The 16,469-nt window shown below is 43.1% G+C and overlaps 1 protein-coding gene across 2 annotated transcripts in view; it reads right to left on the bottom strand.

Moving 5' to 3' along the window:
* Positions 1 to 15,940: 15,940 nt before the first annotated feature.
* The window catches only part of DPYD (dihydropyrimidine dehydrogenase), a 1,593,199-nt gene continuing 1,592,670 nt past the window's right edge, over positions 15,941 to 16,469 (bottom strand). For both annotated transcript variants that reach the window (XM_073571402.1, XM_073571401.1), the window contains one exon: positions 15,941 to 16,400. In XM_073571402.1, coding sequence (XP_073427503.1) covers positions 16,230 to 16,400 — 171 coding nt within the window. In that variant the 3' untranslated portion in view covers positions 15,941 to 16,229. The remainder of the gene's footprint in view (positions 16,401 to 16,469) is intronic.

A 16,469-nucleotide genomic window follows, 5' to 3' on the forward strand; every position in this document is an offset into this window, starting at 1 on the left:
ACTCTGAATATCTCATAGGCTAATTTCACACTAGCGTTTCACTGACCTGCGTCGGTCTGCACACGGCCGCCACTAAGCTCTGCCCCCTGCCGCGCCTCCTCCTGTCAGCTCCGCCTATGGGCGCATGCGGCCTGTGCACCTATCTTAAGCATTGGGTGTATGCAGGCCTTGTGCAGGTATGCGTTTGCTGACGCATGCATCCTTTTGACGGTGCGCCGAGCACACCAAAATGCAACACGGTGCGTTTGGCGCAGGTCAGAGCACTGTCAAAAGGACGCATGAGCCAGCAAACGCATACCTGCGCACGGCCTTGTACCCAATGCTAAAGATAGGGTACACAGGTCGCATGCAGCGTCATGCGCCCAGAGTTGGAGCTGACAGGAGGAGGCGCAGCAGGGGTGGAGCTTAGCGGCGGCCGTGCGCAGACCGACCCAGGTCAGTGAAACACTAGTGTGAAACTAGCCATAGAGCACTGTTCAATATATCATCCAAAAATGAAAGGAGCATGGCACAACTGCAAACCTACCAAGACATGGCTGTTTACCTAAACTGACATCCCAAGCAAGGAGAACACTAATTAGAGAAGTATCCAAGAGCTCCATGGTCACTCTGGAGGAGCAGCAGAGATCCACATGTCAAGTTGGAAATTGGCTCACAGGACAACTTTTGGTCAAATATTCCACAAATCTGGCCTTTATGGAAAAGTGCTAAGGAGAAAGTCATTTTTGAAAGCAAGCGGTAAGAATTCCTTTTGCAGTTTGCATAAGCCACGTAGGGGTCACAGTTAGCATGTGGAAGAAGGTGCTCTAATCAGATTAGACCAAAGTAGAACTTTTTAGACTAAAGGCAAAATGCTATGTGTAGTGGAAAACTAACACTGCACATCCCTGTGAAAACACCATCCCCATCTTCAAACATGGTGATAGCAGTGTAAGAATGGTGGACTGTGCTGTCATATTTCTAACCCTGAAGCCACCAATTGCATTGTAATATTGTGAATAATTGTATGCATCTTTTATATGTATTGTGATATAATAATGTATAAAGTATAAAGCAGGACCTAGGTTAAGCTTTAAGATATAAGGTTGTTACTATTAGGAAAGATAGACATTTGTAGGCATTGCAGGTATAATAAATCTATCATTCGAGCCAGTAGGAAATCTTGCCTACATTCCCTAGGGACATTCCTACAACGTCCAGAGCTCAAGGCTCAGTATAGCCCCGGCAAGCCCGTACAGACCCCCGGCAGGCCCGCACAGACCCCCGGCAGGCCCGCACAGACCGCGCATCATGATACACACAGACCGTGCATCATGATGACATCATTTCAGCAGCCAATCACAGCCACAACACTGGCTCATTGCATTATGGGAACTTCCGATTCCGGTATCCGATATTGTAAAAATATCGGTACTCGGTATCGGAATTCCGATACAGCGAATATCGGCCGATACCCAATATTTGCAGTATCGGAATGCTCATCACTAGTCACAGCAGATCCACAGTCATAAGGAGTCCCCATATTTATATATAACAAATGGTTCTTTGCTTCAAATTTTACATATGGGACTTTTAGAAATTGATGGTTTTTATTATTTATTATTGTAAGCTGTGTAAAAGTTTCTTCCCTCCCCTATATAAGGGAGATGGCTCTGTACAACATATCAATAAAGCAGGGGTATATTGACCAATGTCAGATTATTCGATATAAAGCAAATTGGTAGAAATAATATATTAAAACGTAGCTTTTATTAAGCCCTTTAAAATCAAATACAAAAACCACAAACAGGTGCACAAAGTGCTTGTGTAAAGTGTTCTATAAAAACAAACCGTATTGTACCGCCTCTGTGTCCTAAAATAAAGGACGCCAACCGGTTAAGTAAACTATGCCACTGTGTCCCATTATATCACAGGTATCATAACCGTATAGACACAAATAGAAAAATTTCTGGACCTATAATGTATCTGTAAACCACCTACAGCCTTAGGTCTCTGCCAATGGTAATGTTCTTTCAAACACACAAAATGGACCTTCAGTAATCCAACATGTCTCAGCATATATTCATGTGTGCTACTTTATCTAGACATCATAAATTTGCATATTAATCATGGAACACAATGTATCAGGGTAATATGTTGTGAGTTCATTTTTCCCTTCACTATTGAGGTCTGATGAACTCCCTCCTCTGGTGAAGGAAGGTAGTGAGGCTGATTATCAGACACCTGGGCAGCTAGATGATGACTGGGTGGCTGGAATTGAGGACTGGATATAAGGCTGCCGACGCCCTTCTTCCTGGCTGGTGATTTTCCTGCTGGATTCTTGGAGACCAGTCTGATTCCTGCATCTCAAAGCTAAGTTTTTCTGCTCTGCTTTGTACTCTTCAGTTTTGTTTTGTTTTGCCTTGTTTTTTGGGAGTTCTGCCATCCCCGGCCGGGGGTGAGCTGAATTCCATTTTTTGTCTCTGATCTGTTGATCTTTTGCTCTGTCTTCAGAATATACCTGAGTGCTGATATAGTCTTTTGAAGCCTAACGACTTCAGGGCCTGTTTTTCCTATCTGTCGGTTGGCTCATTTTTATAGGGTTTTTGCGGATGACAGACAGCAGCTTTCCTATCCTGTCCTATGTAGTTAGCTTTGGCCCCATCATTTGCTCAACCTATCTTTCTATCTGTGTTAGTGTTTTCATCTTGCTTCACCGTCATTATATGTTGGGGGCTGCCTATTGCTTTGGGGTCTGCTCTGGGGCAGTTTAGTTTTTCCCCTTTCTGTCTTTAGGTTATCTAGTTCTCCGCCTGTGATCGAGGGGTCTAGGGCACCGTAGGAACACCCCACGGCTACTGCTAGTTGTTGTGGATAGGTTCAGGGGTCTGCAATCCGATAGCTGCCAACCTCTCTGTTTTTTCTGGACTTAGCTGGTATTTTGTTTTTTCCTCCTTCGGTGACTCATCACAACAGTAATACTTCCTCAACAAAACATTGTATTGTTATGTTCTCATGGTAATCTCATTAGCAAAACCGCTGTACTTATCTTATCTTGCGCCCATTATGGGAGGGGATGAGAAGGTTCAGCATATTCCTAATGCCCACAAAAGTGACCTAGTCCCCACAGATGTCACCCGACGCGTTTCATCTGTGTTAGAATCATCAGGGGTATCCTGACATCTTGCTTTGAGGCATAGCGTGCCCGTTCTAATTTAGCTCCTTCTTATAGATCACGGCATACCGCGGCTTAGTGCCGCTTCCGATCGCCACAAATGGTACTTCCGGTTTGTGCTGAATGCTACAACCTGCGCTCATTGTTTGCCCCACTTCCTGGGTACTTTGCAGATTGCTGCGCATCATATCCGGTCTGGACATCACTGATACACATGCCCCACTTCCTGGGCTTTTACAGCGCTGTCAATCATCCGGACTCTGTCAGAAAGCGTCAAAGAAGCAAACAGTCACGTGATGCCCATGTATCTATGGAAACCTACTGCATCATTACGTTCATTGTGATGTTACTGTATAGTTAACCATATAGAATACTTAGATAATCTACAGTGCTCCACTCATCCAAATATACAATAACGTTTATGATGCTTTCAGATGCACGTCTTGATTAACGCAAAAAGGCGTTGGCAAATATAGTTCACGCCTATTAACCCATCACGTGAACATTTTCAGTGATTACCTAGTACATTCAGTTACACACCATATCAGAGTTAAAAAGCAAAATAGACTTATTCTGGTTAGGGATATACGACTATAAAGATGTAAATTTCGTCAATTTAGGCTATATGTTGGATGAAAATGGTGGGGCACCACAGACCTTCCAAGTGTCTGTAGGAAGTATAGAAAGGGTGCTCACTCAATCTGGCCCTGTTATTCCCTCTCTAACTGTTCCCTACCTCACGCGGAGGTTGGCACCCTAAAATCCTGCGCAAGTGGCACCCCCACTCATCGGCGGCTCTCCTTAAATTACGTAACCCTATTAAGGTCTCCGTACAAGAAGGAAGAAAAGGAAAGTGTTTCATTAAGTCCCTTTGGGTAAACGGTTTGTAGGGAAAAAATCCAGTAAGTTTCCCTCTGGAAGATTGGTTTGTCCCAGTCACCTCCTCTTTGGTTTTTAGGGATCTTTTCTATCCCCATGAAACTGACAGCCTTCACATCCCCTTTGTGAATTTGGTTGATGTGGTTAGCTACTGGTGTATCACGTTTGTTTACGGCATCTCTGTGGTGTTCTCCTACCCTCACCCTAAACTCTCTCTTTGTTTTGCCGATGTATTCCAGACCGCATCTACAGGTGATTTTATATACAACTCCTACTGATCTGCAATTGATGAACTGGCAAATGGTGTACGTCCTCCCTGTAATGTTGCTCTCAAATTCCCTGTTTTGTTGAATCGACGTACAGTATTTGCAACTGCCACATCTATAGCAGCCTTTCGGTTGTGTACCTAGCCATGTCGAGTTACTTGAGATTTTCTGGGAAAAATGGCTGCGGACCAGCCTGTCCTTTAGGGAACGGCCTTTTCTGTAGGTGATTTGTGGGTTTTTTTAAATGACCCCTGCAAGGTCTTGGTCCATACATAATACTGGCCAATGTCGATCAATAATAGCTCTAAAGTCATTTGCCCCATTTAAAAATTTGGTAATGAACCTGATAGTACTATCATCAGAGTTCTTTTGGTTTGGCACAAGTAGATCTTTTCTCTCCTTAGTCAATGTTGTCTTATAAGCCCCTTTAAAGGGAAGGTGACATCCAAAAAAATTTTTTCAGCAATTGAAAAAATGTAAAGAATTAATGTTTACATTTTCTTAAAAAATATTATCATTTGTTTTTAATTTTGTAAAATATGAAAAATAATTTTAAAAAGTTTGGCATTTCCACTTGTTAACACTAGGGGGAGCAGCTACTGAAGTTTGGCACAAAAACCTAGTGCAACTAGCTCACATTACTGCACTGGAGTAAATATGGGCGGAGTCTGCTGACATGGGTGTGATGTCACTCCTCTCCTCCCCTTCTGGGTGTTTGCTAAGGGAAAAGAGAGGATGACATTTAGGAACACAGTGAGCAGCCATTTTGATGGGGCCAGCAAAGTTACTGACTGCCTTTGCATGTAAAGTATGGATCAGAACAGGCTATCAATCAGCAGAAATATTTGGATTTCTGTGGAGCAGACGGTCCATCCATGTGTATAAAACACAGCGCTCCATGTACAATCCCTGGCACCGAACAGGGTGCCCCCCATAGACCAGCACACTGCTCCCCTGAAATACTCTGTGCTGCTGTCACCCTGCTCCTTCCACCATATATCAGGCCCCTGTCACCTCGCTTTCACACATTGCCAGGACAGGATCTGAGGAGAGGAATGGGGTCTTCGGTCACTGAGGATGACAGGCAGCAAGGATTCTGGGAGCAGGGTGACAGCAACACAGAGTATTTCAAGAGAGCAGTGTGCTGGTCTATGGGGGGCACAGAGTGAGATATATGGGGGAGGAGCAGGGTGACAGCAGTACAGAGTATTTCAGGAGAGCAGTGTGCTGGTCTATGGGGGGCACAGAGGGAGATATATGGTGGAGGAGCAGGGTGACAGCAGCACAGAGTATTTCAGGAGAGCAGTATCACACGGGATAGGATTAGATACACGGCTAAGCAGACAGTATCACACAGGATAGGATTAGATACATAGCTCAGCAGTCAGTATCACACAGGATAGGATTAGATACACGGCTCAGCAGACAGTATCACACAGGATAGGATTAGATACATGGCTCAGCAGACAGTATCACACAGGAGAGGATTAGATACACGGCTCAGCAGACAGTATCACACAGGAGAGGATTAGATACACGGCTCAGCAGACAGTATCACACAGGATAGGATTAGATACATAGCTCAGCAGACAGTATCACACACGAGAGGATTAGACACATGACTCAGCACACAGTATCACACAGGAGAGGATTAGATACACAGCTCAGCACACAGTATCACACAGGAGAGGATTAGATACACGGCTCAGCAGGCAGTATCACACAGGATAGGATTAGATACACGGCTCAGCACACAGTATCACACAGGAGAGGATTAGATACATGGCTCAGCAGTCAGTATCACACAGGAGAGGATTAGATGTCCAGCAGATTGCCAAGTGTTTTGAAACAGCAGGGAGCAGCTCCTCCTATGTTTTGCAAGTGCAGGGGCAGCAGCTGGCCGTGTGTTTTTGATTCGGAAAGAGCAGCTAGATGTCCAGGAGCTCATCCTGGTTCCTCCAAGCCCTGTTATGGTGGAACAGTACAGCATCCAGGGCTTGCAATTGTTAGGGTGCCCGAGGGTGAACCCACTGGACCACGGCAACGAACCTCCCCTGGGCGAGTGGACCAGGTGGACCACCCCCTATACAGGGAGTGTTAGGGACAGGCCCAGGGAAGACTATTACGGCGGCAGCTGGTACCTGGACAGCCGAAGACACAGGGTAGAATGGTCAGGTGACCGGATACTGGACCGGGGTAGCACGGCAGGAACGCTGGAGACTGGACCAGGGTAGGACGGTAGGAACACAGCAGACTGGACCAGGGTAGGACGGTAGGAACACAGCAGACTGGACCAGGGTAGGACGGTAGGAACACAGCAGACTGGACCAGGGTAGGACGGCAGGAACACAGGAGACTGGACCAAGGCAGGACGACAGGAACACAGGAGACTGGACCAAGGTAGGACGGCAGGAACACAGGAGACTGGACCTAGGCAGGACAGCAGGAACACAGGAGACTGGACCAAGGTAGGACGGCAGAAACACAGGAGATAGAAGGTAACAGCGCCGGGAGAAGGTAGGCAGGCGCCACACAGAGGAGTCAGAAGAGGACGCCAGCAAGCGTGGGGCCAGAGTCACGGGGAGTAGTACCAATGACGATCAGGCAACGTCACTAGGGAGCGACGGCCTGATGTAGGAGAGTGGGGAGGGCTTCCGGGTCAGGGACCTCCTACCAGCAAGAGAGGCGACGGTTCAGAGAGGCAGTGCGCGCGCCCGTCGGGAGCCACGGGGAGCGCACGCCCGGGAGGCCGCAAGCGGCGCCAGAGGAGCAGAAGCACCGACGGGAACACGCCGGGGAGTGGTGGCCCGGTGAGAAGGATGGGACGCGGGCGGCGGTGAGGTGACAGCAATAGAGTGTAAATGGAGCTAAAAGGAACGCACTGAGCTCTAATAAGATGGCGCCTGGCCACACCTACAGCTGTGAATTGAGCTGCCCACAGAGGCGTGGCCAGTTCACTCCTGATGCAGCTGCAATGAAAGAGATAGGGTCGGCAGCCGACTATTGTCTCTTATACCCAGGGACTGCCGTAAATGAGCATGGAAAGTGTTGTTCAGCAGCCAGAGAGGTAAGATGGCATCCCCCAGTGGCTGCATTACTACAGAAAAGGAAAAAAAATTCATACACACCACCGAGTCAAGCTTAGGGGACAATATCTTTTTATACTATTTTCTTATTTACATTAAATTATGAAAAAACACGGCACCTTCCCTTTAAGGATATCATCTGGGTATCCCCGTTCAAGAAAGCAAGATCTTAGGTCATCTGCCTGTTTTTTAAAATCTCTCTGGTCAGTGCAGTTCTTTTTCATGCACATATACTGTCCTTTGGGGATACCTTTTTTTAAAGGGACTGGGTGGCTAGATTCCCATCTTAGGAGAGAGTTCGAGGAGGTCGGTTTCCTGTAGGTTCTGGTTACCAATCGACCATTTTCTCCTCTTTCAATGACTATGTCCAGGAAAGATAGACTGTTAGCATTAACCTCAAAGGTAAAACTTAGGCCAATATCATTTTCATTAAGGCCTTTTACAAAATTTACAAAGCTGTTCTCATCACCCTTCCATATTACAAATACATCATCGATGTAGCGGAGCCATAGTACCATTCTGTCCTCCGCCACATCAATGTGCTCACCAAAAATGGTGTTTTCCTCCCACCAGCCCAGGAGCAGGTTAGCATACGAAGGTGCACAAAGGCTACCCCTCGCGGTGCCCCTGAGCTGGTGGAAGTACTTGGCGTCAAATAAAAAATAATTCCTCGTGAGACAAAACTCTAGAGCTTTAATGACAAGTGTGTCATGTTTCACGTATTGAAGGCCTCTGGTTTTCAGGTAATAGTCCACAGCCACCAAACCTTTCTCATGGGAGATGGATGAATATAAGGCTTCCACATCTATTGAACCTAAAATCATATCGGTGTCCAATTCGATGTTGTCAAGTTTCAATAGAAGGTCAGTGGTGTCCCTTGTGTAGGAGCTAATGACGTAACAAATGGTGTTAGAATTTTGTCTACATAAAATCCCAAATTTTGGGTTAAACTACCTATTCCGGATACAATCGGTCTCACTTTCAGTGGGACTAGGCCTTTATGGACCTTAGGTAGTGAATAAAATGTTGCAACGACCGGGTGGGACAGAACCAGAAAGTCTTTCATTTTTATCAATTAGTTTTGCCAGAAAGGCCTCATCAACCAATCTTTTTAAATCCTTTAGAAATGAATTTGTGGGGTTGTGTTCAAGTCTCTCATACCCCATAGACCTATCCAATAGTGAGTAACACAAGGTTTTATATTGGGCTACATCCATCACCACTATATTCCCCCCTTTATCTGAGGGCTTAATAATCCTGGTGTCATCTCTCTCAAGTTCCAGCAGCCCATCTATTTCTGTCTTGGTTAAGTTATGAAATCTTCGTTTTTTAACCTTATCTAAATCCATTAGATCTCTAGAAACCAAGTTGGAAAAAATGTCTAGAGCTCCCACGTCATTACCAATTGGTGGCATTTGTTTACTCTTGTTTTTTAATTCTGTGAAGGGTCCCTCACCCAAATCATTAGGGTCCACAGCTCCCAAATGGAACAGAAATCTAACATCATTAAGAAGATCTTCCTCAATGCCCAAATCAGCGCAGCTTTTTTTATCTAGAGTAATAAAGTGTTTCTTCCACTTTAATTTGTGAATAAACAGATGTACATCTTTGGTGGTTTCAAAACATTCAAGATCAGAAGTGGGGACAAAAGACATGCCTTTGCTTAGGACCGCCATTTGTTCCTTACTGAGGGGTTTAGAGGAGATATTAATTATGTGGTTGTCTAATTGGGGTTCCTGCTGTTGAACCTGCTTCTTAGTGGGTAGATTGTGCCTAAAAAATGGTCCCTTTGTGGGGAACCTCGACCTGATCCTCTTCCCCCACGTGGGCCACCCCTCCCTCTTGCTCTCCCTCTTCTGTTTTTAAACCTCGTTTCTGAATCAGAAAATTCTGCCTCTGAGGACGATATATCTGTCTCTTGTGGTCGACTAGGTTTGATGTGGTTTACCGTGTATGCTTTATTATCATGGAATTCCTGTAGGTCACAAATTAAATATTTATGTTTCCTCTCTTTTAGATATTGGAATTTTTCTATGGTGTTTTGTAAAATAGATTCTTTATTGGCAAACTCAGCCTCTGCTGAGAATTTTTTGGTCACTTCTATCTGGTCTTTAAGACGTTCATTAATATTAATTAACATACATTTCTCCTCCTCGAGGAGTATTTTCATGAATTTCAATGAGCAATCAGTTGCTTCTTTCACTAGTTTGGCCAACAGGGCCGTGTTCTTATATCTGTAACCAAAATTGATCAAAATCCTCAGGTGGCGAGGTACTATTCCTGCTTTAATGTAACTTTCAAGACTTTGCACCTCCCACCATGAGGTAACCTGTTCTTTATACACCTTAGTCAATTCCTTAAAAGCTGCACTGAATGAGGGTATGTACTTTTTTTGCGTGAATGTCCCGTCTGAAAAAACGTCTTTTGCTTCGCTCATCCACTGATTGGTGTCTATTCCTGTAGATAGGAATCCTGCCATGTCCCAACAATTCAAATCAATAAAGCAGGGGTATATTAACCAATGTCAGATTATTCGATATAAAGCAAATTGGTAGAAATAATATATTAAAACGTAGCTTTTATTAAGCCCTTTAAAATCAAATACAAAAACCACAAACAGGTGCACAAAGTGCTGGTGTAAAGTGTTCTATAAAAACAAACCGTATTGTACCGCCTCTGTGTCCTAAAATAAAGGACGCCAACCGGTTAAGTAAACTATGCCACTGTGTCCCATTATATCACAGGTATCATAACCGTATAGACACAAATAGACAAATTTCTGGACCTATAATGTATCTGTAAACCACCTACAGCCTTAGGTCTCTGCCAATGGTAATGTTCTTTCAAACACACAAAATGGTCCTTCAGTAATCCAACATGTCTCAGCATATATTCATGTGTGCTACTTTATCTAGACAGCATAAATTTGCATATTAATCATGGAACACAATGTATCAGGGTAATACTTCCTCAACAAAGCATTGTATTGTTATGTTCTCATGGTAATCTCATTAGCAAAACTGCTGTACTTATCTTATCTTGTGCCCATTATGGGAGGGGATGAGAAGGTTCAGCATATTCCTAATGCCCACAAAAGTGACGTAGTCCCCACAGACGTCACCCGACGCGTTTCATCTGTGTTAGCATCATCAGGGGTGACCAATGGTGACATCTGTGGGGACTAGGTCACTTTTGTGGGCATTAGGAATATGCTGAACCTTCTCATCCCCTCCCATAATGGGCACAAGATAAGATAAGTACAGCGGTTTTGCTAATGAGATTACCATGAGAACATAACAATACAATGCTTTGTTGAGGAAGTATTACCCTGATACATTGTGTTCCATGATTAATATGCAAATTTATGCTGTCTAGATAAAGCAGTGCACATGAATATATGCTGAGACATGTTGGATTACTGAAGGTCCATTTTGTGTGTTTGAAAGAACATTACCATTGGCAGAGACCTAAGGCTGTAGGTGGTTTCCAGATAAATTATAGGTCCAGAAATTTGTCTATTTGTGTCTATACGGTTATGATGCCTGTGATATAATGGGACACAGTGGCATAGTATACTTAACGAGTTGGTGTCCTTTATTTTAGGAGTATTTTAATATACGGTTTGTTTTTATAGAGCACTTTACACCAGCACTTTGTGCACCTGTTTGTGGTTTTTGTATTTGATTTTAAAGGGCTTAATAAAAGCTACGTTTTAATATATTATTTCTACTAATTTGCTCTGTACAACATACTATACCTGATGAAGAAGTCAACCGGACTTCAAAACTCGTATGAATGAAAAAAGATCCAGAGAACATACATCCTTCTCTTCATTCTGTGGCAGCACCTGGGAATCACTGCTAAGGCACTGTACATTGGATTTGGGCAACAAATTCAAGTTCTGTTTTGAACTGATAGACTCCGCATTCTGCTAAGTGGTTAATCTCCCACACAATAAATATTAAATAAAACATCACCCCCAGGTCTTTAACAAAAAAAGACAGGACAAGAACATCTAGGTATATTCACTTCTGAAGATTAAGAACCTGCAGCAGCCCTCTATGTTGGAGTGGCATGTACTAATATTGGACCATTACAACAAAAACGTGTGTAAAAAGGGCAATTTTTTTTCAAATTGCACTCTTTGTGACATAGACAGATGTGTTTATAAACCAAAGCTATAAGAAGGGGTGATATACCGGGCTACAGCCCTAGATGTAATATGTATGTCCGGTCTACAAGCCATCACTGGTAGGTAGTTGAATACATAAACTGATGTTATAAGTAAAGCAAGAAGCCGCACTATAGCCCTGGAAACAAGATGAATGTCCTGTATGAGAACCGTCACCGTTAGGTTGGTAAGGAAAGAGTGATAGTAAACTACGTACTGAGCTGGCAGTTAGCGAGGTGCACGTTTTGACAGTCCAGTGATGGGGCAAGCTCCCCATGGATGGTAGAAAGCTTGGGGAGCGTTCTCCCATAGCAGTAGGTGCCCTCTGGTACCGGAGCTTGAGAGATGGTGGTGCGTTCCGCCTGGAAGTGCTGCCCTGTAGTAGCGTGGTTGGCGGGGTGCATGGTTTGGGTGACGTCATGAGTTCATTTTTTTCCACATGTGTTCCATATATCACCAGTCATACTCATGTTTCTGTGTGCTGTAATTTCTTCACTAATTTAATAAAGCCTATACAATTTTAGAGATTTCTGAAATAGAAGCTGGATCATTTTTCATCGCAAGTACAGTGGCATGTAAAGGTTTGGGCACCGCTGGTCAAAATTACTATTATTGTGAACAGTTAAGCAAGTTGAAGATGAAATGATCTCTGAAAGATTTTAAAAATTACAAAAAGAAAATGTGGCTATGCAAAAGTTTGTGCACCCTGTATAGTTAGTACTTAGTAGCACCAGCTTTTGAAAGTATCACAGCTTGTAAATGATTTTGTAGCAAGCCTAGAGTCTTTCAATTTTTGTTTGAGGGATTTTCATCCACTCTTCCTTGAGAAATTCTTCCAGTTCTGAGAGATTCCTGGGTCGTCTTTATACACTGCTATTTTTAGGTCTAGCCACAGATTTTCAATGATGTTCAGATGTTCAGACCAAGGGACCATGAGGGCCATTGTAAAACCTTCAGTTTGCATCTCTTAAGGTAGTCTATTGTGGATTTTGACATGTTTTTAGGATCATTATCCATTTGCAGAAGTCATCCTCTTTTCAACTTCAGCTTTCTAATGGATGTTGTTACGTTTTCATCAAAAATTTGTTGAAATTTCATTGAATCCATTCTTCCCTCTATCTGTCAAATGTTCCCCATGCTATTGGCTGCAACACAACCCAAAACATAATTGATTCACTCCCATGCTTAATGGTTGGAGAGATGTTCTTTTCCTGAAATTCTATTTTTTGTCATTGTGGCCAAAAAGTTCTATTTTAACCTTATCAGTTAGCAGGACTTGTTTCCAAAATGCATCAGCTTGTTTAGATGTTCTTTTGCATGCTTCAGATGCTTAATTTTATGGTGAGGACGCAAGAGTGGTTTTCTTCTGATGACTTTTCCATGAAGTTAATTTAGTCATTTTTTGCATATATTATAGTAGGCTCAGATTATAGTTTGTATTTTTTGCATGCTATTACTTTGCAGTCACAGCAACCTGTACATTTATTTCATTTTGCAAGAGGTGCTTGTCAATTTTGCTGATTTGCAGTCTACATTTCTTTTTCATTTTCTAGACTGTAGATAGGGGAGAAAGGGAACTCAAAATCTTGATACAGTGGGGAAAAAAAGTATTTAGTCAGTCAGCAATAATGCAAGTTCCACCATTTAAAAAGATGAGAGGCGTCTGTAATTTACATCATAGGTAGACTTCAACTATGGGAGACAAACTGAGAAAAAAAAATCCAGAAAATCACATTGTCTGTTTTTTTTTCATTTTATTTGCATATTATGGTGGAAAATAAGTATTTGGTCAGAAACAAAATTTCATCTCAATACTTTGTGATATATCCTTTGTTGGCAATGACAGAGGTCAAACGTTTTCTGTAAGTCTTCACAAGGTTGCCACACACTGTTGTTGGTATGTTGGCCCATTCCTCCATGCAGATCTCCTCTAGAGCAGTGATGTTTTTGGCTTTTCGCTTGGCAACACAGACTTTCAACTCCCTCCAAAGGTTTTCTATAGGGTTGAGATCTGGAGACTGGCTAGGCCACTCCAGGACCTTGAAATGCTTCTTATGAAGCCACTCCTTCGTTGCCCTGGCGGTGTGCTTTGGATCATTGTCATGTTGAAAGACCCAGCCATGTTTCATCTTCAATGCCCTTGCTGATGGAAGGAGGTTTGCACTCAAAATCTCACGATACATGGCCCCATTCATTCTTTCATGTACCCGGATCAGTCGTCCTGGCCCCTTTGCAGAGAAACAGCCCCAAAGCATGATGTTTCCACCACCATGCTTTACAGTAGGTATGGTGTTTGATGGATGCAACTCAGTATTCTTTTTCCTCCAAACACGACAAGTTGTGTTTCTACCAAACAGTTCCAGTTTGGTTTCATCAGACCATAGGACATTCTCCCAAAACTCCTCTGGATCATCCAAATGCTCTCTAGCAAACTTCAGACGGGCCCGGACATGTACAGGCTTAAGCAGTGGGACACGTCTGGCACTGCAGGATCTGAGTCCATGGTGGCGTAGTGTGTTACTTATGGTAGGCCTTGTTACATTGGTCCCAGCTCTCTGCAGTTCATTCACTAGGTCCCCCCGCGTGGTTCTGGGATTTTTGCTCACCGTTCTTGTGATCATTCTGACCCCACGGGGTGGGATTTTGCGTGGAGCACCAGATCGAGGGAGATTATCAGTGGTGTTGTATGTCTTCCATTTTCTAATTATTGCTCCCACAGTTGATTTCTTCACTCCAAGCTGGTTGGCTATTGCAGATTCAGTCTTCCCAGCCTGGTGCAGGGCTACAATTTTGTTTCTGGTGTCCTTTGACAGCTCTTTGGTCTTCACCATAGTGGAGTTTGGAGTCAGACTGTTTGAGGGTGTGCACAGGTGTCTTTTTATACTGATAACAAGTTTAAACAGGTGCCATTACTACAGGTAATGAGTGGAGGAAAGAGGAGACTCTTAAAGAAGAAGTTACAGGTCTGTGAGAGCCAGAAATCTTGATTGCTTGTTTCTGACCAAATACTTATTTTCCACCATAATATGCAAATAAAATGAAAAAAAACCAGACAATGTGATTTTCTGGATTTTTTTTTCTCAGTTTGTCTCCCATAGTTGAGGTCTACCTATGATGTAAATTACAGACGCCTCTCATCTTTTTAAGTGGTGGAACTTGCACTATTGCTGACTGACTAAATACTTTTTTTCCCCACTGTATGTAGGAAACAGGGAAAAGGAATAGACACATTATTAGACATATATGGCACACATATATGCATATGTTTTATTATGGACCTTAGGATTCAATATGGCTACATGCTCCTCAGACAAGAAAATGTTGATCTCCCCTTAGAGGGTCTGACTAGTAGCCTAAAATCTTTGGGATGTTCTAAAGGGGTACTATATGTGATTCACATGCTCTAAGTTAAAGGGGTTATGCTTTACTTGGACATCCCTGTCTCAATCAATAAGTTTGCCACTAGGAAAAAAAATAACATTTATACTCAACTCTGGTGCCAGTGTCATTCCAGCTGTGTCGGCACTCACTCTCTGGGGCTAGAGTCACATTGTAATGTCACCTGCATTCAATCATCCCTAGATTTACTTTCCTCACCTTTGGACGAATCAGACGTCAAGAAGAAATCAGAGGTGCGGTTGGCCACTCAATTCCTCTTGATGTTTGATTCATTCCAAGGCGGGGAGAGTGACGGGACCACAGATGGGTTGCAGGGACCACGTGACATAACATCAAGATGCGAACCTCAAGGGAGACAGTGCCAACACCGCTGGAACAGTGTCGAAACTGAACATGAGTATAAGAGTTGCTATTTTATTGTGGCAAACATGCTGATTAACACGGGATTGTCCGAGTAGTGGACAATTCTTTTAGGATGTTGAGCCAAAAATTATGTTCCATATATTCAGTGCAATCTAAAGCATCACACTGTGATAGCAGCTACATAACGCAGATCCACATATGCATATACACCGTATGTCACATTGAGCCACTGGGATCCAAGGAAAATGTAAGCTGTGCTAAATGTTTAAGTGCTTTTCTAGACAAGCAAAAACTAATAGAGAAGAACTGTAAGGACAACATATGGGCGCATTAGTAAACAGAAACAGAGCAGGTTCATTTTAAATGGTTAATAATAATGCTATGCTGAACAGTGCCCATTATAAGCCCTAATGTACTAGGGATTAAGAAATACATTATGTTTTATCTGTGGACGCACTGCACAAAGTACTTAATCCAGTGTTAAATCCTCATTGTAAATCTACTGTCTGTATACAAACAGTAATTCTTCCCTTAATGCTTTATTTTTTTTTCTCTCCCAAATAACTAATTATGTCTGACAATTTTCAGCTACAAAGGAAATATGAAGAGAGGAAGGCACTCATACCGTATTATATGATGGATTTATTTACCGCTCTGCTACAAAATTAACCGTTTTCAAGTTACCACTGCAAACAGCAATGCATGCGTATACGATAAAGGCACATAATCATCAAACGAGCCTCCGACTAATTCAACAGAATTTTTCCCTAAGATTATAATTAAAAGTTTGCTATCTCTGTTTTTATCATTTTTTATCTGATGATTGGATTTCAAATGATGTATGATAACGAGGCAGTAATCCAGCCATGGCATCGGCGAAGTTCCCCACATCATTTGCTGAACTAACGACCTTAACACACTGGATTCACGGTGAGAGGAAGGCCTCTTTTTGGTACATAAGGCGTTGTCCTGGTAACCATTCTGATGCAGTCAATAATAGGGCACACGCTGAAGCACAGAGTGCAGCCCGTACAGCTGTCAGTGACGGTGGGCAAGTGGGTCTCGGGATCAAACTCGATAGCCTGGAAGAAGAAATAAATGGTTTCAATGTCAATGTAACAAAGGTCACCGGTGTCCCAATTTGTGTCCAC

The sequence above is a fragment of the Dendrobates tinctorius genome, unplaced genomic scaffold (genome assembly GCF_039654945.1).
Source record: "Dendrobates tinctorius isolate UK_male_01 unplaced genomic scaffold, ASM3965494v1 ptg000029l, whole genome shotgun sequence".
NCBI classification, from domain to species: Eukaryota; Metazoa; Chordata; class Amphibia; order Anura; family Dendrobatidae; genus Dendrobates; species Dendrobates tinctorius.